Source organism: Eleginops maclovinus, chromosome 22 (genome assembly GCF_036324505.1).
Source record: "Eleginops maclovinus isolate JMC-PN-2008 ecotype Puerto Natales chromosome 22, JC_Emac_rtc_rv5, whole genome shotgun sequence".
NCBI classification, from domain to species: Eukaryota; Metazoa; Chordata; class Actinopteri; order Perciformes; family Eleginopidae; genus Eleginops; species Eleginops maclovinus.
The window spans coordinates 6,878,138-6,901,327 of NC_086370.1; the positions used below are offsets into that span (position 1 = coordinate 6,878,138).

The window sequence follows — 23,190 nt, forward strand, 5'->3', positions numbered from 1 at the left end:
CGCAAATAGCATCTCTGTTTCTTTTTTCATCTACAGTGAATTTGACAGTAATGGTAAACAGTAGAGACATTGTGTCTATCCATAATTTCACATCACTGTTATTTCAAATAGCGGACATCTGTTAAGGTTCATTGCTAAAAACATCGTTTAAACCTAACCTTAGCCAAAAGACTGCCAATTAGAGACAACTGTCTGTCGTTTCCTATTTATCTAAAGTAAAACACTGCAATTTTCTTTCAAAATTCTAGACTTACCTTTGAGAATATTTGATGGATATAATCTACTCGAAGGACTTCACGCCATGTGGACTCCAGCGTCTACACATTTCTTGTTATTCCTGTTGTGAAAGTCCTAATTCATGAGTAAAACGATGAATTTCTCTCGTGCCTAAAGGATTTCATTTCAAGCTCAGGCAAAAGTTGGAAACGGGCTGGATGTAGAGGGTGGGGGTTCGCACAATTACGTCCAATCATATTTTTGGTAGGCGTTTCTCAGCGCTGTACAACCACAAAATCTGGGTTATATTGACGTGTGTTTTCCACCAATGAATAGCTGGAGCGCTATTTTATGGACAGACAAACTTCAGAGGGCGGCGTGCAACGATTTGTCGGAAGTGACGTCTCACATGTGCAGCATGGACCATGGATGTGTCAAATTTGTAAGAACAATACAGGAAGCTGAAAGTGTGGCTTCAAATTTAAAGTTGTATGACATTCAAGTAAGATTTTAAAGGTTGGATCAGCGGCTAATGTTGCACAATATAATGTTTGTTTATTATGTAATTAAAAGAGGGATAAATAACTTCAAAAAAGTCCATAGAAGTAACAATTTCATTTGTTATATTTAGGTATGTTGTTTAAATTTAGTTTTATTCTGAAAAATATTTACCGGAAGTGAAAGCGTTTACTTTTCTTACTTGACATGCATTTGAGTTGCCTACCAGCTGAAACCAAGTAAACCTCATGCTGAATTGAAGTAAATGCTAGCTACCTAACAAATAACTTTTCACTGTGTAGTTGTTCCTATTCTTTTCTTTGTGAGCGTTTCCTTGTTTTACCCTGTCAGTGTTATTCACTTGTATCTAGCTTTTTAATTTCGGACGTAGACTCAGTGTTTGAGCTAGCAATAACTGTTGGCTAATCTTAGTCCTAGCATACAGTAATATTACATTTAACCGAGGTAAGGTAAAATATGCAGCAACTGCGTGAAGTTCCCACTAGTTTGTGTGCATGTGTGTGTGTTTGTGAGAGACTGAGAAAATAGATGGACATGGTGCAGTTCAAACTTGTAAATTGCATATTTTTGGAAAACAGTCATGTGAATGAATTAACTGTTATTGCACCTTACTTCATCCAGGGCAGAGCCATGGTGGTGAAGAAGAGGAAGAGCCCCAAAATAGAGGCTGTGGCTTTGGATGAGGAGAAACTACACAAGCTAATAGGTAATGTGACCAAAGAACTGACTTAGTACAGGTGTGTGTAGCCCACACCCATTCATGTTTTGTTAAGATACATTTAATTGAAAATAAGACTGCTCTGATTATCAATTCACAAAGTACTGTGACAACGAACTGCAGTTAGCCTCTAACCAGAAGTAAAACATAAACAGTAGTGTGCTGTGTTTTGTATGAAAGTCATTATAAAGTGTACACCGTACTAACAGTGTTAATTAGTATAAACCCTAATGAAGAGTAGTGTAATTATTGAATACCCTATACAGCTAGAATAAATATAAATGGTATAGCATATTAACTACAGACAGAAGTAGTTTTGACACTTTTAAAAAATGATATAAATTGATTTGAGTACACTTTATATCATTACCAGTGCAGTTGCAAAAGTACATTTCAACGAAGGAAAAATAAACAAGCAAAAAGTGGCACAAAAAGGGGAATTTTTCTTAGTCATAAACATTTTGATAATGCGCCATTTTAAATATATATTCAAGCAAATATATGATACTATAAAACTATATTTAGAGGAAGATATTTGAAAAAGACAATTAGCTTTGTCAATACACACATAAAAACATGACACTAATAGTTCAAATGTGTTTTAATAATTAGAAGAACTATGACATAAGGAAAATAAAATAAAAAATGCACACACTTTAAATATGTTTTTTAATACGCACACTAAGACTGTCTATTACTGATATTAATTGTGTTGTGCTTAATACTCAGCAATGTGTGATTTTTCCAGCGTCCCTCTCTGTGGGTGGAGAAGAGGATGGAGTCAGGGAGCTTGCACAGACCCTGCAGTCCTGCCTGGAGCTGACAGAGCCGGTGCAGCAGATCCAGCTTTTTAAAAAGGTTGGTTTGGATGGAAATGTAATCTTTAACATGCGTGCAAGTTAAATCAAAGTGGGAAATAACTCTTATATTTCTAGAATTTAGCTTAACAGACCTTTGTGTATCCATCCTGCACCAGGCGGGCTCCCAGCTGGAGGCCCTGAGTGAAGAGCCTTCTAATGGATCCCTTCTGGAGTCCTGTCTCCACACCCTGTCTCTGATCTACACCTCCCTGCAGTCCAAGAACCCCCTGCGACGAGCCATCGCCAGGTACAATGCTACATTTTACACATCTCTACAAGTAAATAAGATAAGGTACAGTTGATGGTCGTGAGAAAACCAGTATTTATTTTTCCAGATTTTATTCTGCTTTCAAATGGCAAACAGCAAGAACCGTTTCTGATGAATAAATTGTATAATCTAAATCCTCAACATAACAGCAATGTAAATTCGACATCAGTTATCAGAGAAGTGCAAACTTTCATCTCCAGTTTTATCAATTTGTTTTCATTAGCGCTTGAATGAAGAGTTGACTAAGCATTAGTTGGTCGACAGAAAAATAATCAAACGTTTTTTTGATAATCAGTTAATCATTAAAGTTTTATTTTCTGTATAAAAAAGTAAATATTTGGGTTTATTAATCATTAGTTACTTCCAATTGTCAAATTTAACAGTTCATGTTTTGAATATTTACTAAATTACAATCATCAAAATATAAATTAAAACCTACATTTTACAAAAAACCTTTGATTTAGGAAATATTTTTACCACTTAAAGGTCCTCAACTTAATTTTAAGAGTTTATGCTTGCTTTGACAGTTATTTTACCCTTGAGGATGTTTAGTGAACGTTGCCCCTGATCAATGACATATCTCTGTTTTTATTTCCTCAGTGCCTTAGGTTCAGTACCAGCCTGGCTGAAGGAGCAGACTGTCAACAGTTTGTCCGCCTGTTTGTCCGCCGACTGTCTGTCCAACCCAACCTCAGAGCAGTACCCCCACATCACTGACACCATCACTGCCTGTCTGGATGGCTTCAGTCTCGGTAAGCAGGGGGTCATTTTGGCCTTTACTCCAAACTGTATTCTACTTTTGAGATAACGGTTAGCAAATAAATCTTATTCTGTACTGTAGAATAACTACCTCTTCCAAATATTCTTCCCTCCAGGTGAGAGATGCATTAACAAACTGCTGCCTGAAGGTTAGTATCCGGCTTAAAAGCGTTAAATGATAAATGTCTTCCTTTTTTACTTTGCTAAAAAAGCCATTCATCAACTATCCTTCTCCTCTCTGTAGTGTTGCAGTTTCTTCACAAAGGATTGAGTGGATATCTTCACCAGAACAGGTATCGAGGAATATTCTGTGTTCCATATTTTTCCATATCTACCTTTCTTCTGTTTTGTATTTATATTTATATTTGCGTCTCAGTATTTTTGAATGTACAGACGTGGACGAAATTGTTGGTACCCTTCCGTTAAAACAAGAAAAACCCACAATGGTCACTGAAATAACTTGAAGCTGACAAAAGTTTTGTGGTTCAACAGAATCATTTAAAAAATCAAAATACTGAAACTGGCCTGGACAAAAATGATGGTACCCCTAGAAAAGACTGGAAATAATTTGACCACAGGGTCATGTTAAACTAAGCTGTGTCCTGTAATTAGCATCACAGGTGTCTTCAGACTTGTTATCAGTCAGTCTGCCTATTTAAACGGTGAAAAGTAGTCACTGTGCTGTTTAGTATCATGGGGTGTACCACACTGAACATGGAGCACTGAAAGCTAAGGAGAGAGTTGTCTGTGGATATCTAAAAGAAAATTATAGACAAGCATGTTAAAGGTAAAGGCTATAAGACCATTTCCAAGCAGCTTGATGCTCCTGTGACTACAGTTGCGCATATTATTCAGAACTGTAGCCAACCTCCCTGGACGTGGCTGCAAGAGGAAAATTGATGACAAATTGAAGAGACAGATAATACGAATGGTAACCAAAGAACCCTGAACAACTTCCAAAGAGATTAGAGGTGAACTCCAAGGTCAAGGTACGTCAGTGAAAAATCGCACCATCCGCCACTGTTTGAGCCAAAGTGGACTTAAAGGAAGACGACCGAGGAGGAAACCGCTGTTGAAAGAAAACCTAAAAAAGCGAGACTGGAATTTGCCACAATGCATGTTGACAAGCCTCAAAGCTTCTGGGAGAATCTCCTTTGGACAGATGAGACAAATCTGGAAGTTTTTGGCAAGTCACATCAGCTCTATGTTTACAGACGCAAAAATGAATCATACAAAGAAAAGAACACTACTGTGAAACATGGAGGAGGCTCGGTTATGTTCTGGGGCTGCTTTGCTGGCACAGGTTGTGTGGAATCTGTGCAGGGTATCATGACATCTCAAGACTATCAAGGCATTCTGGAGCGAAATGTGCTGCCCAGTGTCAGAAAGCTTGGTCGTAGTCGCAGGTCATGGGTCCTCCAACAGGATAATGACCCAAAACACACAATTAAAAACACCCAAGAATGGCTCAGAACAAAACGGTGGACTATTCTGAAGTGGCCTTCTATGAGCCCTGATCTAAACCCTATTGAACATCTGTGGAAGGAGCTGAAACATGCGGTCTGGTGAAGGCACCCTTCAAACCTGAGACAGCTGGAGCAGTTTGTTAACGAGGAGTGGGTCAAAATACCTGTCCACAGGCGCAGAAGTCTCATTAAGAGTCACAAAAGTTGCTTGATTGACTCAAAAGGTTGTGCAACAAAGTATTAACTTAAGGGTACCATCATTTTTGTCCAGGCCAGTTTTTTAAATGATTCTGTTGAACCACAATTCAAAAGCAATGTCTGATTTTCATTCGTTATTTTCAATACATTTTTATTTATTATTACTTTGTCAGTTTCAAGTTATTTCAGTGACCATTGTGGGTTTTTCTCGTTTTAACAGAAGGATACCAACAATTTTGTCCACATCTGTATATCTTTATTAAGTTATACACCACTGCATACTTTGTAATATACACATTTTAACGTCATTATTGTTGTACATAATGAAATACAATGTGCACATTTATACATAACTTCATCACTTCTATATTAATATAAATATTCTATTTAATTTAATCTTAATACTTATTTTTACCGTAAACTCTTATGTTTAGATTGATTATTATTAATTTTATTTTAATACAATTGTATTTATATTTTTTTATTCCAAAATGAAGCTGCTGTCACAATACCTTATTTCCCTCTGGGTAAATTCAAATATTGTGATTCTGAATATATATGTTGTTGTTGGTCCTCTGTCGCCCCCTGCTGTTGTCTCAGTGGTCTCGCAGGACGTCACATCGCCCAGGCCCAGCTGATGTTCTTGTGTCTGGCAACTGTGAAGGCCTCCATGCTGGTGATGCAGCGATCCCAGGAGGCCATCGGTGCCGCCCTGCAGTCTGAACACACTCGCACAAAGCTGGAGGACACAATGAGCAGCCTGCTGGGTTGCTACACACACATCCTCACTGATGGTAAGAACCAGGGCCAAACTAGAGTCCACACAACCACCCTCACTCACAATCCATCAAATAGTATCCTATAAAATAATATTGATGTATAATTGTTGATGCATTATGTGTTTAACAATGACCCGTTTCAGCTGGTAAATGACAAGTATTTGTATTTTATTTCATCTATAAAATGCTGGGTAGCTTGTGAATTTCCCCAAGGGATGAATAAAGCTAAAGTGATCTTTACCTATAGTAATGCATGATACAGTTGTTTATTATGTTTGTTTTGTGAATCTGAATCTTCAAGAGGACTGTAACTAGCCTTAACAAATAACTATAGTGGAGTAAGAAGTACAATTCCCTCTGAGTTATGGAGTAGGAGTCAACAGCAGCATGAGGGAAATAAAGTATAAGTACTGTATCATGTTACTGATGTACAGTTCTTACCACAACTTAGTAACTGTACCAAATGTTCCCAAAACGACACACAAAGAAAACATTACCAGTGTCCTGCTGGTAAATTGTAGAAACACCTGGCATGTACAGGGACCCAGCTGATGGAAGTAGACATGAAGATCTGCGTTCATTTCAATGCTGGGCATCCGTCGCGATCCATCCTTACTAAGCATCTATTACACATGCTCAGAAGAAGTCACTACCTCAAAAAACGGACTGTTTGAAGTGACTTCACCGGAGCCGATGAAGTCATGAACTTCCCAATTGCTCCAGAACTTGAAATAAGAATGACCTTTGCGTACACACCCTCCTCTCACCTTTTTCCTCCCCTGTTCATTTTCCCTTTCATAGAGGAGTTCGTCCAGTCAGTCCAGAGCACAGCGGGCATGGCTGTAGTGTTACTGATCCGCTCTGCCATGGGGGGTGGAGATGAAGTTGCCTCTGTTGTGAGTTGTGGTGGTTTTTTGAGTTCTGGATTGTTCACACATGTGTTTTGAGAACAAATACTATTCTATTCTTTGTTCTGACTTGTGTATCTTGGAAATACATGTTAAATTCAAAGGTTTCAAATAATTAGCACATTAACTACAGTGTAAATCTTATTTCTAGGGCTCTTCCAACAATGCAACACATATGACATAAAAAGAAAAAGACATTAAATAGGTTATGGGACATGATGTTGTAAATAAAATGCAGGAATAAGTATACAATGTTCATGTTGAGTAGCATAAGATATAAATATGTTTAAAGCTGCTAATGTACACCTGTATTTCTTCTGTCCCTCAGGTGTGCAGTCTGCTGCGTGGCTCTGCGCAGGGTTTGGACTCGGCCCCTGGGTGGCTGCAGCAGAGGTGTGAAGGTCTGTGCAGCAGCGCCCGCCCCCCCGGTGTCTCTCTGTACCTGTGTCACGGGGCTCTGGCCATGTTGAGCTGGAAGGGGGCTCTGCCGGGGCCGCAGTGGGAGCAGTTGCTGCTGCTGGTTCCCAACACCCTGCTGGATCTGGATGTCAGGTACACTGATCCCCACCCAGTAATGATGCTCTTCTGCTTCTAGAAGGAGGTAGAATCAAAAGTCCTTTTAAAGCAGCAACTTATAATGATGTCCAGAATAGCTGCAATTTGTGATCCGTTTGACTCGTATTGCAATTGATTCGAGGCATAAGAGGGAATGATCGTTTCTGAAGCATTATTCTCTTTATCTTTGTAAAATAAATTATCATCATTTTAAAAAGATCTGTATCAAACAAGGTATAACTGGGCGGTGAGTTAATGTTTCTTTGCCTTAAATTAAACATTTAAACATGTTGTATACTTTAATTTCTTCCAAAAAACAAAATAAACTAGAAATAATATTTTTTGCACTCCTACTCAAAACTTGCTTAAAAAACATGCATGTAGATTTCAAATGTAGCAGATAAAAACAAATACTTACAGAAACAGTGAAAAGAGTTAAATTAAGACCCTTGAATAAACCAGTAACATCGAGAGTGATAGATAGAATAGAATCGGAGGATGAAACCCTGTTTAGTAGTCACATACATGCACACAGCAGAGCACACACAGTGAAATTGGTCCTCTGCATTTGACCCATCCTAGTACTAGGAGCAGTGGGCAGCTATGGTGCAGCGCCCGGGGAGCAATGGGGAGGGGGGATTGGAGGTGTCTGGTGCCTTGTTCAAGGGCACCACAGCAGGGCCTAGGAGGTGAACTGGGACCTCTCCAAGTAGCAGTCCACTTTCCATATTTTTTCAAATCTGTTTGGGGACTTGAACCGGCAACCCTACGATTCCCAGTCCAAGCCCCTACTGACTGAGCCACTGCTGGACTTTTACATTTTTTTAAAAGATGATAGAAGGCATCTTTGAAATGTTTTCTGACGTGTAAAAAATGTTTACCCCTCTGCTGCAGTATAAAGGAGTCCAGTACAGCCATGGTGGTGTCCCGGGTGCTGACCCTGTGGAGCAGCGCTGCTCTGGAATGCCTGCAGGGGGAGAGGCAGGCCTGTCCCCCCCGCCTCCAACAGTCCCTCAGTGGAGGCTCCGAGCTGCAGCAGCGCCTGCTTGAGCACATCTACTCCCACTGGGAGCACCCGCTGGACGGCGTCCGCCACCAAACCCGCTCACTGTTCCGCAACCTCCTCCTCCTCCACCAGCACACACGTTCCTCCATCTTCCATCCAGCTGAGGACTCCTACATCAGAGAGCTCACCCTAAGCCTGCTGGGGCTGGAGTGGCACATGAGGGGGAAGTACGGCTCCCTGGGCTGCCTGGTGGAGCTTTACGGGGCGAGGCACCTGCTGGATGTCCAGCCCCAGCTGCCTGCGTATCTCCTGGGCCTGATGGGGGACCAGAACCTGGCTCCATACGCCAGTGACCTCCTGGAGAGGCTGTTCGTCAGCCACAAGGCTCAGCTGGGCAGTGAGGTGGGTGCTGTGGACACGACAGGCTCAGAGGCCTGGATGGAGGTTTGGCACCAGACGTGGGTCACCCCCCTGCTACAGGTGCTGTGCCGAGCCAGGCTGGACCAGACCACGTACATCCTGGACTACTTCATGCCCAAGCTGCTCCGCTGCAGCCCCTCCAGTCTGACGCACATGGTGAAGGCCCTGCAGGACACCCCGCCCTGCAGCACAGGTGAAGGCTCAGACACACAGTTTTCTTCTTCTTCTTGTTCTTCGTGTTCTTCTTCTAGTTATATTAAATAGGTGCTGTAAGACTCGTTTGGAGAAATTCATTCAAAGTATCATTTGTTATTGGATTATAGACTATATGACTATAGCCAGGCTCTCTGAAGAATTACATCATCAAAGCATGAGGATATAGGATTCATTAAAAAGTGTGCTATATAAGTATCATTAGACTCGTGCATAATGCTAATAACTTAAAAGTATAAAAGAAAATACAATTTAATTAATTCAATGTTTATTTGTTAAATACGATATTTTAAAAAATGAGGTGTGTATGGAGCCAGCATGTACATACACCCGGTTTGATGACTAGCGCTTGTACTGGCATATTTGCATAAACGGGATTTGATTGGCGGGCAGATTTGAAGCGTCTCCATTGAAGTTATATTTGAACACATAGAATGTCCCTGAGTTATGGCCTACATATTCTCAGATCAAATAAAACTGAGTAAAAAAAAACACAAACCAGAAAACACATAGGCCTGTCTCATAGCATTTTAATTATCTGTGCAGCCAAGTTATCTGACACTTTCATGTCAGCTGATTTTAATATCTCTGATCTTCACAGAGCTTTCTGTTGTGGTATAAGCATCGTGAAATGAATGAGCGCTCTCTGATGGCTGTGTTCTCTCCTCAGGCCCTTCAGGCAGCAGAGGAGCACTGGGCGCTCTCATGACGTGTCTGCGGGCGGCCAGAGCCCAGGGTGTCGTTCCGTCCTCAAAGGAGGGTCTGTGGGGGGGCCTGGTGCCCCTCTCCCTGCTCCAACAAGCACTGGTTCACAAACATGACCAAGTGAGTGTCTGGACCCTCATGTGTAAAACCTTTCTTCAAACTGTGGTTTTATACCAGATATCCTATTTAAACAGCCCCCCAACTTTGCTTAAATATGATGTGATTTGTTAAAAATGTACTTTATCTTTAAATAAATCACACAATTTGTTAGAAAATTACTCCATCTCTGAAAAATCACATTATTTAAAAGAAATAAAGCCTCAACTTTGGAAAGAGATCACCTCACTGAATAAAGAGGACCTATTTAAAAACATATGTGAGTGATTCTGAAACTACTTACTTAATTTCCTAATTTCTGAAACTTTCTTTCAAGTTATTCGACCTTTTTTAAAAAAAATGACTTTAAGAAAAAAAAAACCCGAATTCTAAAAGATGACTCAATTTCAATAGAAATTGCCTTTATTTCAAAAAATGCCAACATTTTCAAGAAAATTCCAAAGAAAAATAACACTTAATATCTAATGTTTATAAATACGTTTGTCTCTCTCAGGTGAGGATGGACGCCCTGGGGTTGGTGTGTGAGACCCACCGCAGTACCGAGGCCCTGACGTCTCAGGAAATGGACCTGATGCGTCACTTCCTGCCGCATAATCTCAACAGCCAGGCAGCAGGCGTCAGACAGCAGACAGTCAGCCTGCTGAAGAAGGTCGGACATTATCATGCATTGCCTTTAGCTGTCACATTATATTTTTTAAGGCTCAGATGGTGACATACAGTCAGTTTATGGGCTGGGAGCAGTCCATACAAGAAAAGATTCAAAGGGATCCGCAGTGCTAACAACCCTTTCACCTTGCAAGGCCCAAGCGATGACACAATTGTATGATCAAATAAAAACTTCCATCACTAAAGCTTGAACTCCTCTGTGCAGCTGCTGTGTAGATTGAAGGATAGCGCTCTGCTGCTGCAGAAGAGAATGAGCCAGGAGAGAGATCAGGAGCAGAGAGACGCAGACCAACACACACTGCATCAGTACGAGGTAAAGCACACACACAAACGCAACAGAGCAGGGAGGGTTTGTTCTCTTTTTAAAGAACTAAAGGGCTGCTTGTGTGTAGGAGTTCCTGCGCTGGCTGTGTGTGAGCCTGCTGGAGGTTCTGCTTCCTGGAGCTTCCTTCTCTAAGTGCCTCATGTCCCTCGCCCTGCTGTGTTACCTGGCCGAGCTCTTCCCCTTCAGCACTGGTAGGTCTGCTGTCAGCAGCAGCACTCACACATGACTTGCTAAACTTCACAAATGATGACAGTTGTTACAGCATATCAAATATGTGTTATTATTGTCCCAAAAAGCAAAAGCTGGATTATTTGAATGTTTTTCAATGTTATGAAAGATTATCCAGTAATAACATTATTAAAATTCATGCAAGCAACAACAACGGGAAGGAAGTAAGTGGCGGAGGTGTCACCATCGGGAAACATCATTGGGTCTGTACGGTCCGTGTGCTAGTGGTACTTGTTAATTGTTACAGGGATAGTATGGGGTGTCTATTTGAATCCCTACATATGAGATGTTAATCTATAATTGTCCGTGGTAATTCAAGTAATATTTATTCTTAAACATGCTAAAGAAGCATATCGCATGCAGAAAAGACCAAAAACAGGTTGCTGTTTGGTTCCAATTTGGCTCTTTTGGATGCACCTTTTCCAGTTCAATATGCAGGTTACAATAAAGGGCCAACACATCTGTGTATTGCCACGAGAACATTTACAAATTAGGTAAATCAAAATGCAATCCTTGTGGACCATGTCCGATTATTTTCTTCCATAAGTGTCGTCTTTAGGACTTCACAGTGATTCAATATTCAAAGTTTACTGTCTTGTCATATTCAACAAATCTCCAGAAATGGTATTCTCATATAGTGTAATATTTGTGTTGCCTAATCTTTATCTGCAGCTGTGCACAAATACCAGGTTTCATACAGAAGGAAAAGATTCCTCTGTTCACCTGCCCACACAGATCAGTCTGAATGTCAGGGCTTTATTCAGGGACAGCTTGTTGACGATGCTCGGCATGTGTCCCCTCTGCCTGTGTGTTTCCCACAGGTTCAAGTGTGTTTGCCCTCGGTGAAGTCGTGACCCCGGCCCACGCTCAGAACGTCCTCTACAGCATCGCCAGCAACTTCCTGGAAGTCAAACACCTGGCCTCAACGTTACTACGGCAACTCCCACCATCAGCTGTTGGACTGCAGGTTAATATGAGGACCATGCTCAGTCCCTACACTCATTTGTATCTTATAATGTGAGGATATTTGTTTATTGCACTGTCCTTTTTCATTCTGTGGTTGGTGACTATTATTTTGGCTACACTTTACACAACACCCTTATCTATAATGCATTATACACAGACTTATAATGCTTTATAATCTTGTTATAGTACAGTTATGGTTAGTTATAGTTAAAATAACTCATATTTCATAATGCTTTATAAAAACAATTACAACATATTACAGTATAGAGCATTTAATAATATCCCTTGAGGTCAATATTTCACAATTGATGGTAACTTACTGACATTTGTTTTGCAGATGTTATAATATCACGTAATATAATATATAATTACATTACAATTGCATGGATTTTAATATATATTTTTTCAGCTAAGTTGAGTTCTTATTACTAACTTCCACCCTGATGTTGTGAGGTGCCGGAGAGGATGCGCAGCGTCCTCCAGGCTGCTCTGGACCTCAGCACCAGCACCAAGCCTTTCGACAGCGTCACAGCAGCGCACCTCCTCCACCTGATGCTCCACCAGCCCCACCTCACCGAGGCTCTGCTGCACTGTGCCCAGGAGCAGGGCCTCCCCTTCCGGCCCCCCTCACCTTCACCCAATGCGTCTGAGGCAGTCATCCTGGAGCTCAACACACTGGCTGGTAAGATCCAGACGCATTGCCCTAATAAATACGTGTGTTGTCACTGAGTCGACTCATAACTTTTGCTCCTCCGTCCTCAGTGGTGCAGTTCTTGCTGTGCTGTTTGCAGACGGAGGTGTCCAGGGCGGAGGCTTCTCTCCTGCAGGCCGCTGCTTCCTATCCTCTGTACGGCAGAGCCCACTGCATCACCGCTGTCCTGCAGCTTCTCAACATGGAGTGAGCACACACACACACACATATACAACATTATTAGGCAGCTTAGTTGAATACTCGATTCTGATTGGATATTCTTCTATAAAATTTGACCTAGGAATAATTGACCTTAGGCCGCTCTGATCAAGGGAATATTAATCCGCAGAAAGTAGTCCTGTCAAGTAAACAACAGCTGTGCCCACTAGTTTTCCTCCATCAGAAAACACTGAGGAATATTTGTTTTTAATATTCTATTTTATATTTGTGGAAAATGGTTAAAAGCAGCGCAAGAGAAGATAAGAAGTTAAAACACTCAGAGAGCTGAACAACAGAAGAAGACATACAGGAAGTAAACACTAGCAGGAACACAATATAGGCTCTGGTAGTGTTTAAAGACTCGTTAGGGGAAAATAAAATGTCAACAGACTTGGACATTTACACAATCAGTGCTGCCGTCATTTTGAGTTACCGTCGCCATACGATTCCTTTTCAAATCATTTTTAATCGAGTACGTTTTGTGTAATAATTCATGTATTCAGTTAGTGGTTGTGTATTAAGTGGGATAATATGCAGTGAGCTGGTCATAATGGCAAAAGAAACCCCTTCAGTCTGATTCAAGACCCCTCTGCTCACTGTGTGTGTGTGTGTGTGTGTGTAGGACTTTAATCCAGACAGATCAGTGGAGGTGCGTGGTGTCAGAGCTGATCACCGTGTGCTACAGGATGTCTGATGTGGTCTCCCCTGTAGTCCAGAGCTCCTCCCCAGAAGGACTCATTCCCATGGATACAGACTCAGGTAATCTCTCAGCCTGGCCTCACATCATGTTGCGATTCAACTTCAATATAACATTCTGTGGTGTGTGTGTGCGTGACAGAGACGTCAGCCGGTCTGCAGAGGATCCTGCAGGAGATTCAGCCCAGAGACAGCAACGACTTCTTCAACAGCGCCAGAGAGCTGGACACACACACAGAAGATGATCAAACACAGATCACACACACACCACCACTGAACACAGGTGAGATAGAGATCGTTGTACCGATTTCAGTTTAGGTTACAGACAAAGAAAAGTAAATATACGGCATAAGGGAAAAGAGACGGGAACATTGATATCCTCCTTTATGGTTTGTGATTTTAATAGTGTTTACGTTTCTGACATTTTATAGGTTATTTATCTTCATAGTCCGCTGTATATATAGCTTTTCTTTCATGCCGGTTTATTTTTCATTTGTGTTTCTTCTTTTGTCTATACTTCAGCATTGTTTATTTCAAATGATTTTCTATGTCTTGTATTGTAACATGCTGCTGCAGTACAAACATTTCCCAGTTTGGGATTAATAAAGTAATTCTTATCTTATCTTATCATGCTATTGTTCTAAAGAAAACAGGAAGATTGAGGATTATGTCGACACATTCACGGGCAATTTAGGTTCATTTAAGCATTTGCTTATGCTTAATTCTTCCTTAGAATCTTTTTTAACTCATTTTGAGGAAAACCTCAGACTGACTGATTAAAATGACAGTTTTGCTTCTCCTAGGCCCTTTTTTAAGAGCCAATCCCACCGGAAAACGTGCAAAAACATAACTTTTAATAACTGTATGCATAAGTATAACAATTTTAGAACTGAGGACAAAGACAATGACAGATGTAGAGAGAGTGCCGAGCCTGAATTGTTGAGATAGGGAGGGAAAGAGAAGGTGAAGGGGACATAAATAATGTTTTTTCTATGTTTAGGCAAGGCAAGTTTATTTATATAGCACCTTTCGACACAAGGCAATTCAAAGTATTTTACACAAATGAAAGACATTATGAGCATTGATAAATAGTGCAGCAGAAACACATTATAAAATGGCATTTAAAAACAGTCATTAAAAAGCAAAGATAATAAAATAAACATAACGGGTAAAAATACATGAATAAAAGTTACAGTGCAGTGTGAGATAAGAATAGTTCAATTAAGAGCGGCGGCGGTTTAACTACATTTGGATTTTTTGCTCAGTCAAAGTTGGTGTTTAGTGACGTCCTTACAATGCCGTCACTTCAACATCTTGTCTTAAAAAAGAGAGTTTACAAACACACATGATTATTTCCTTCCTTCCTCATCCATCAACCCTTCTGCTTGTGAGTGCAGTTCCCTTGGTGTCCTGATGAGGGTGGTGTTTGACCTAAGATTTGTGTGGTATATTTATACAGAGGCACAGTCCAATACGTCTGTGAAGCATATGAAATGATTACCTAAGCCAGTGTGACTGTACAGTGATAAAGAGAGTCAAATGGCCCTGTGTGATGTACGTTTCTGTATGGCGTAAACCACAAAAACAAGCACAGCACGTGACTCTGGACGTCTTCATTTTCCATTGAGAACATCGCTCACACATGGCACGTTGCATAATAAGACAAACACATCTTTGAGTTGAAGTTATGAGGTAATAAATGTGATCAAACTTTTTCCATGTCACTTTCTGCATATGTGTGTGACTTTGTGTATGTGTTGGCTGCAGGCGGGGAGGGCTACAGGGTGACAGCCCAGATGGTGCTGGTGTGCTGCTGGCGGAGCATGAAGGAAGTGGCCATGCTGCTGGGACAGCTGTGTCAGAGTCTGCCGCTGCACTGCGCCGCCGACACACATGCCGGACTCATCACTGAAGAACAGGTGAGCTCCTGACACACCAAACACACTCCCACAAAGCTGGTGTGTGTGTGTGTGTGTGTGTGTGTGTGTGTGTGTGTGTGTGTGTGTGTGTGTGTGTGTGGAGCCTGATGTATCTTACTCTGCTTTGCCAAAGACATCCACTGATTCCATCTTTCACTATCTTACAATTCGATTTGAAATTGATTCTGGATTCTTCACATTGTGGTGGATTTAATCCAGTCGACCATACACTAAGACAGTGGCAAAAAAAGCTGAGAAATGTTTATAATATATTGAGTTTTCATTTTAAATATGTTGTATAAACTGATTGCAGAAATGTAAGCACACAAATGCAAACTTAAAGGGGCCCTTTTATGCTTTTTGGGGTTTTCCCTTTCCTGTGTTGGTTATATAGGTGCATGTAAGTGGTCTGCAAGTTCCCACGAGAGGGAGTTTCTCTCCCAAAAACGCCCCCCATGCCTTAAACGACTCCATTAGACTTGCATGTTTACTTCCATAACATAGTGACATCACTACGGAACACTCACGCCTCTATTGGCTACCCCTCTAACACATTGTACGTGATAGGCAAAGAGTCAGGGCATCTCCGTGTGGTGGACCAATCACAACAGAGCTGGCCAGCTAACCAATCAGAGCAGACTGGGCTGTGGTTTCAGACGGAGGGTGTTTTTTCAGTAGGGATAACTAGCTTAAAGCTATCCTCATTTAAAGCAACATGTTCCGTGCACATGTGTTGGATCTATATAAAAATAGTTCATTTCAACACTGTCATCGTAAAATCAGGGCAACGACTCAGTTCAAGTGTCCTGGCCTCATGTTACTTAAAATTATCTAAAAATAACCACGCAGTGATGTCTGTTAAGCTCTAAAACATAACATAGCCTCTGCTGCCTACAGTGTGTGTTTGTATGTTGGTGATGTTAGCTGCTTTGAAGTCACATTTCAGGAATAGGATGGCTATGAGGGCTAACCAAAGTATGGCAGCTGGGCTTTGGCAGTTTGCTGCTAAGAAGTTAAGCTGGCCCCCCCACCTTGATCCTATCGGGAAATCTCATACAAAGACGATCGGACAGAAAACAACAGAGAGAGTTGTTTACATCCACACACAAACCTAGTATTCCCTTTAAAAAAAAAGTGTCCTTCATTATACTGTATGTGTCTATATGTTCTGTAGTAAAGAATTATGTGAATGTGTGTGTGGTTGTTTGTGTGGTTGCGTGTGTTTGTGACACCACGCTGGGAGGCTCTTCAATTAGCATCCGCCCTCGTTAGCGCCGCGCTTTCATTTGAGGCCCGACCCTGCTGGTTTAACGGCCGCGACGCCCCTCCCTTTCCACTGCATTCTTTCCAAATCACTTCCACCACCAGCAAGAAAACACTGGGCACTTTAAACAACACACACACACTCACACTCACACACAGACAGACACACAGACAGACTCACACAGGAATACTTGTCTGAGTGCTTCAGCATGTGAACGTCCATAATAACAAGGGCCCCAGACATGGGCTGTGTTTGTCTGTGTAGGGGGTATAGGGTGTGTGTTTGTGTTTGCCTGTTGAGCATGTACACTTCTCAGAGAGGAGTACAGTAGGAAGTATCACACTGTACTGTGTGCTGAATGTGTGTTTTTTATACGTGTGTGATGGAGCAATCAGGAATGTGTGCAAAGGCAGTCATTGCACTGTTTACTCGAAGATAAGCAGCTGGGCATTGTATTGTCTTTCATATTCATAAAATGGATTCTATTTCCTGTTCATATTTGGCACTCCTGACAGTGATATAGATTTGTATAAATTATTCACTTGTGTACAAACAAAGCACTGTTGTACAATTAGCTGGATGAAAGAGGTGCTATTATGGTTTTTCTGGTTTTCCCTTTCCTGTAGTGTGTTATATAGGTTTCTGTGCAAGGTACAGTATGCAAAAGAAACCAAAGTTCTCTCCAGAGGGGAAACAAATCCTAATTTGAAATATTCCATTTCAGCTGAGTACCCACTGCAACAAACTAAACTACAGTATATGGTGCAGTTTATTAATACAGTCTATGAGGACGCCACTGCACTATCAGTGTGTGATTTACTAACAACAATCAAGTGACTAAAGAATACTTCAATTATTATTTTCAAACGTTTTAAATCTACGGTAAACCGATTGCAGTAAGACTTAGATCGCCTTGTAATCGCCCTAATATCTCATTTTAGTGAGAAACACCGCCGACTGTTTTACCTCTCTTTCCATGTTCTCAGCTATATTGCTGCTTCATTTCAACCACAAATCCATATTTGACTCTGTCATTCCTCATTTAACTGGCTTAAGTGCATGAATGGGAAACCCATAGGCCTCAGTTTGGCACATTAGTTTTTCAGTTTCCTGCTCCATTAAATTTGCTCCGTTTGTTCATTACTCCGTATAGCGCAGATGGAACAATAATAGGCTGAATGTAACCAGGCCCTATAAAACAGCCGGGGGGCGTTTACTGTGTCACTGTGGTTGTGACATCAGTATTGACTCCATTCCTGCAGAGATAATTGACAGTGATATCACGAATGTCAGCTGTGGTAACTATGGCGATGGTCTTCCCTTCATAACCGATGATTGAACAAACTCAAGCTGAGGACCGCGTGAACAGGAGGAAACTCTGCAATCCTGTCCTCCGTCTTTATCGCATCTACTTTCTTTCACTTCTCATCGGTTCCACACTGTCTGTGTGTGTGTGTGTGTGTGTGTGTGTGTGTGTGTGTGTGTGTGTGTGTGTGTGTGTGTGTGTGTGTGTGTGTGTGTGTGTGTGTGTGTGTGTGTGTGTGTGTGTGTGTGTGTGTGTGTGTGTGTGTGTGTGTGTGTGTGTGTGTGTGTGTGTGTGTGTGTGTGTGTGTGTGTGTGTGTGTGTGTGTGTGTGTGTGTGTGTGTGTGTGTGTGTGTGTGTGTGTGAACGTTCAGTGGGGTGATTCCAATAGTGTTTGGAAAGTTGGGTCTGGCGAGGTCTTTGCGGACACAGTCATTCTGCCCTACCACAGTGATGACATGCATGGGCAAACGTGTGTGTGTTAGAGTCCATAACACATTAGTTTCCTTAACGTGTGAGCACAACATCTTCTGCGGTCCACAGCCTGTTTTACATCCTTGTTGGCCTGGCAACCGTGCAGATGTCACTGAGTTGTGCAGGAATGAGTCCTAAAACCCCGAAATGAGTTTCCGTTTTCAAACTTCTCCTTACCTTGCCCACTAAGTCAACGTCTTTTAAAGTTTTTGGGTTAGATGTCTCAAGTGTCTTTGTTGTACAAAATAATGTCAGAAGCTTTGCCTCGTTTAAAAACAGTTGCTACCAAGTGTCTGAATACAATGAATATTCATCATCAATCGAACTTTACCTGCCTTTAGCTTAGCTCTGGCAACGTGTACCAATGTGGAATTGTTAATTAATAGCCTAATGTTGAGATTATTTAGCTGAACGACCCGTCTAAGTACCATAAGCATGTGTTTTCTGCAATACTTCCGAATACAGTGGAAAAATCACATTGTTTTTTGTCGTGGGACCCCTTGTGAGGCTATCTTGTAGGCCTACAAAAATGCCTCATCAATGCACATCCGTTAAGTTTTTCTCATGCCACGCGTCTCTGTTGGCTGTCCACAGGGCTCCATATAATGAAGAACATCATTATCTACTCTTGATGTAATTGAGTAAATAGTCATTTTGATTTCTTTATGTCATGTCTTTCTTGATCTATTGAGACAATACTATTTAGGGAGTCAGAGCTAAGGCACTGGCTGAAGAAAAGGGATGAAAAGCACGTTGAAATCCTGAAAGGACAATCCAAGTGTGTGTGTGTGTGTGTGTGAGGTGTGAGTGCTGTCCGAGTGGGACAGACCACCAGAGTGGCTGCTCAGCTGGATTTTGACAGCTCTGCTGTTTATTTGGCATCGCTCAGCCTGGGTCGGTTGGAGCCTTGGTTACACAGAGGTGACTAAGAGAAACACACCCACATAAACACACACACACACACACACACACACACACACACACACACACACACACACACACACACACACACACACACACACTGCAATGAACACAATAGGAATGCTTTGTCTCACATCGCTCTGCGTTTGCTTTCTAGTGCGCAATATTTAGACCATTTTATTTCAGTGTTCAAAGTCTAAAAGTCAGTTTTATGGCCCCTAATATTACTGTCTTTGGTTCTCACAGTCCAAAAATGGATTGTTTAGATGTGTGCTCATCTATAAAGATATAGCATACTTGCCCCTAACCCCTTAAAAGGATCATATTGCTGCAATTTACATCATGGTTCAGAAATCCTCCCTCATTGGACAATCAGCATGGCTGCGGATTTAAAAATGGGTTAAACTAAAAACAATATACAACGTGTGGATGGATGTAATTAAAATGAAAAACTACTAAAAACATATTCATAATGAAAAACACAAGATAGACCCTACATTTATTAAAATATGGGGTCAAAAATAGATTAAGGTACAGTGGGGCAAAAAGTATTTAGTCAGCCACCAATTGTGCAAGTTCTCCCATTTAAAAAGATGAGAGAGGCCTGTAATTTTCACCATAGGTACACTTCAACTATGAGAGACAAAATGGGGGAAACAATCCAGGAAATCACATTGTAGGATTTTTAATGAATTAATTGGTAAATTCCTCGGTAAAATAAGTATTTGGTCACCTACAAACAAGCAAGATTTCTGGCTCTCACAGACCTGTAACTTCTTCTTTAAGAGGCTCCTCTGTCCTCCACTCGTTATCAGTATAAAAGACACCTTTCCACAACCTCAAACAGTCATACTCCAAACTCCACTATGGCCAAGACCAAAGAGCTGTCAAAGGAGACCAGAGACAAAATTGTAGACCTGCACCAGGCTGGGAAAACTGAATCTGCAATAGGTAAGCAGCTTGGTGTGAAGAAATCAACTGTGGGAGCAATCATTAGAAAATGGAAGACATACAAGACCACTGCTAATCTCCCTCCATCTGGGGCTCCACGCAAGATCTCACCCCGTGGGGTTAAAATGATCACAAGAACGGTGAGCAAAAATCCCAGAACCACACGGGGGGACCTAGTGAATGACCTGCAGAGAGCTGGGACCAAAGTAACAGAGGCTACCATCAGTAACACACTACGCCGCCAGGGACTTACATCCTGCAGTTCCAGACGTGTCCCCCTGCTTAAGCCAGTACATGTCCAGGCCCGTCTGAAGTTTGCTAGAGGGCATTTGGATGATCCAGAAGAGGATTGGGAGAATGTCATATGGTCAGATGAAACCAAAATAGAACTTTTTGGTAAAAACTCAACTCGTCGTGTTTGGAGGAGAAAGAATGCAGAGTTGCATCCAAAGAACACCATACCTACTGTGAAGCATGGGGGTGGAAACATCATGCTTTGGGTCTGTTTTTCTGCAAAGGGACCAGGACGACTGATCCGTGTAAAGGAAAGAATGAATGGGGCCATGTATCGTGAGATTTTGAGTGAAAACCTCCTTCCATCAGCAAGGGCACTGAAGATGAAGCGTGGCTGGGTCTTTCAGCATGACAATGATCCCAAACACACCGCCAGGGCAACGAAGGAGTGGCTTCTTAAGAAGCATTTCAAGGTCCCGCAGTGGCCTAGCCAGTCTCCAGATCTCAACCGCATAGAAAATCTTTGGAGGGAGTTGAAAGTCTGTGTTGCCCAGCGACAGCCCCAAAGCATCACTGCTTTAGAGGAGATCTGCATGGAGGAATGGGCCAAAATACCAGCAACAGTGTGTGGAAACCTTGTGAAGACTTACAGAAAACGTTTGACCTCTGTCATTGCCAACAAAGGGTATATCACAAAGTATTGAGATGAACTTTTGTTATTGACCAAATACTTATTTTCCACAATAATTTGAAAATTAATTCTTTCAAAATCAGACAATTTTTTCTCATTTTGTCTCTCAAGATTCAAGAAGCTTTATTTATCCCGAGGGAAATTGAGGTTGATAGTTGAGGTATACCTATGATGAAAATTACAGGCCTCTCATCTTTTTAAATGGGAGAACTTGCACAATTGGTGGCTGACTAAATACTTTTTTGCCCCACTGTAGCAAATTGGAAGTGTGAGCAGGCCAAAACTATTTTTCACTTTACCAATTTGACTTATCATCACAGAAAATGCCCATCATTATAACAATATATACTATATTTAAATCTGTCTGGAACTCCGTACCTACTGTTTTTATCTTGAGGAAACATATACACTTGGATCTATAACCCTCTCTATTGTATTGGTTTAAAGAGCTTGACCCTCATCCACGACTTTTACTGATGCGTGACTTGTAACAGGTCAAGGTTACTCAAGTCTTAAAAAGGTCCATAACGACTCGTGTATATATCGTAAAATAACAATTGCAAGTCACGAGGATATACATGTACTGAAACGTTACCGTTTATAAATCAGAGTTTCACAATTCAGATTGCAGCCGCATCAACAGACAGGCTCAGAGCTGTGTAACCACCCCCCCGTCCGTCCGCGAGAAGTTAACTATTATGGTCCCGACCCCGAGCCATGCATATATATCCATGCAATTAGACCTGGGGAAACTTCCCTCTGCACATTGACGTTTTTTTTTCTGGGAAACAGGCACGTTTGCAAACAGGAAGTTGACGTCTAAATAAAGCCCCCCTGTAACCTCCCCCAGGAAGCTTGCTCGGCCCTTTTTTAAACCGTTACACAGACGGGAACCTTCAGAAGGGGAGGCTTTAAATAGGCCCGGCCTGGCTCGGCACCGCAGCGGTCTGAAGCCCGGCAGCCACGGGCCATCTAACGGTGACTGTCGCTGCCATTTTTACCCCGGTGAGGTCAGGCCTGCGCTGGGAGTCCACTCCACCAATGTGATAAGTCATTGGGCTTGGTACGGCTGTGGTTTACTTAAGCCATACTTTGGTGTTAAAGTTAGTGCAATTTCAGTCTGCAGGGTCAGTCGAGTTTATTGACCAGTCATGTGGCCAGAAACAGGCTGCCTAAGCCCTACATTTTTGTTTATTCTTTTCTTTGCTATTTTTAGTTTACACATTATTTTCCTTCTTTTTTTTTTTGTTGTAGCACATTCTACTTTCTTCAAATAAACCAAGGTAGTTTGTAAAACATTCGAAGCACGTTTTCTTAGTTGCCAAACCGTGGAACAACACTTTGTCTGTCCATAAAGTCATTTGGGCCAAAAAGACTTGACTTACAAACAAGCCACTGCCGTGACGGGGCATATTGGAGGCAGGGCTTAAAGAAACCCAACTACGCATGCTCTATGGGCCCGAAGATGCGGAAATCGCCAATCTGGGTCTTCCTGTTATTGATAGTAAGGCCACTTTGGCTTCATGCACCACTGAGCAACTTTCGTATGAATGAAAAAAAAACCCACTTCCAACGGTTCAGTTTACACATCCATGTTATAAACTCCTGTCACGCATCATGGTTCTATCACCCAGTGACATCTGGGTTCTGAGTGTTCCAGTGACTGGCGCACTCCTGGTTCATCTGCGGGTCTCTGTCTGTGTTTGTTTAGATGTTGTGTCTATCCCCACATCCCCTAAGGGCCTGTTTTGGGGATTTTTTTTTCTTCTTGTACACCGGGGTGTTTCTGCATCAGGGCCCTGCCACCCCTCCCTTTGCCCTCCATGCCACCCCTGACTAAGACGAGGCTTGGCTGGCTCTGCTGTGGCGGTGATACCACAGCCCAAATGACAGGGCACTGGAGCTTTGCGTCCGCCTCGCCCTGCCGCCTCACCT

At 41.8% G+C, this 23,190-nt stretch overlaps 2 protein-coding genes across 3 annotated transcripts in view; one reads left to right on the forward strand and one right to left on the reverse strand.

Moving 5' to 3' along the window:
- Positions 1-407, reverse strand: part of plekhh2 (pleckstrin homology domain containing, family H (with MyTH4 domain) member 2) — a 31,066-nt gene extending 30,659 nt beyond the window's left edge. Inside the window, exon 1 of the mRNA XM_063874557.1 lies at positions 255-407. The gene's annotated coding sequence lies outside the window, so the exon portion shown is untranslated. The remainder of the gene's footprint in view (positions 1-254) is intronic.
- Positions 408-935: 528 nt separating this feature from the next.
- Positions 936-23,190, forward strand: part of thada (THADA armadillo repeat containing) — a 113,449-nt gene continuing 91,194 nt past the window's right edge. Inside the window, exons 1-21 of one of the 2 annotated variants that reach the window (XM_063875566.1) lie at positions 936-975; positions 1,357-1,441; positions 2,202-2,311; positions 2,430-2,560; positions 3,182-3,333; positions 3,457-3,489; positions 3,585-3,633; positions 5,605-5,798; positions 6,585-6,679; positions 7,020-7,243; positions 8,141-8,865; positions 9,556-9,710; positions 10,201-10,356; positions 10,579-10,686; positions 10,766-10,889; positions 11,748-11,893; positions 12,346-12,574; positions 12,655-12,790; positions 13,425-13,561; positions 13,641-13,781; positions 15,266-15,417. In XM_063875566.1, the coding sequence (XP_063731636.1) occupies positions 1,366-1,441; positions 2,202-2,311; positions 2,430-2,560; positions 3,182-3,333; positions 3,457-3,489; positions 3,585-3,633; positions 5,605-5,798; positions 6,585-6,679; positions 7,020-7,243; positions 8,141-8,865; positions 9,556-9,710; positions 10,201-10,356; positions 10,579-10,686; positions 10,766-10,889; positions 11,748-11,893; positions 12,346-12,574; positions 12,655-12,790; positions 13,425-13,561; positions 13,641-13,781; positions 15,266-15,417 (3,273 nt within the window). In that variant the 5' untranslated portion in view covers positions 936-975; positions 1,357-1,365. Of the gene's footprint in view, positions 976-1,046; positions 1,180-1,356; positions 1,442-2,201; positions 2,312-2,429; positions 2,561-3,181; positions 3,334-3,456; positions 3,490-3,584; positions 3,634-5,604; positions 5,799-6,584; positions 6,680-7,019; positions 7,244-8,140; positions 8,866-9,555; positions 9,711-10,200; positions 10,357-10,578; positions 10,687-10,765; positions 10,890-11,747; positions 11,894-12,345; positions 12,575-12,654; positions 12,791-13,424; positions 13,562-13,640; positions 13,782-15,265; positions 15,418-23,190 lie in introns of those variants that run through there. The other variant, XM_063875567.1, reaches the window with a different exon arrangement.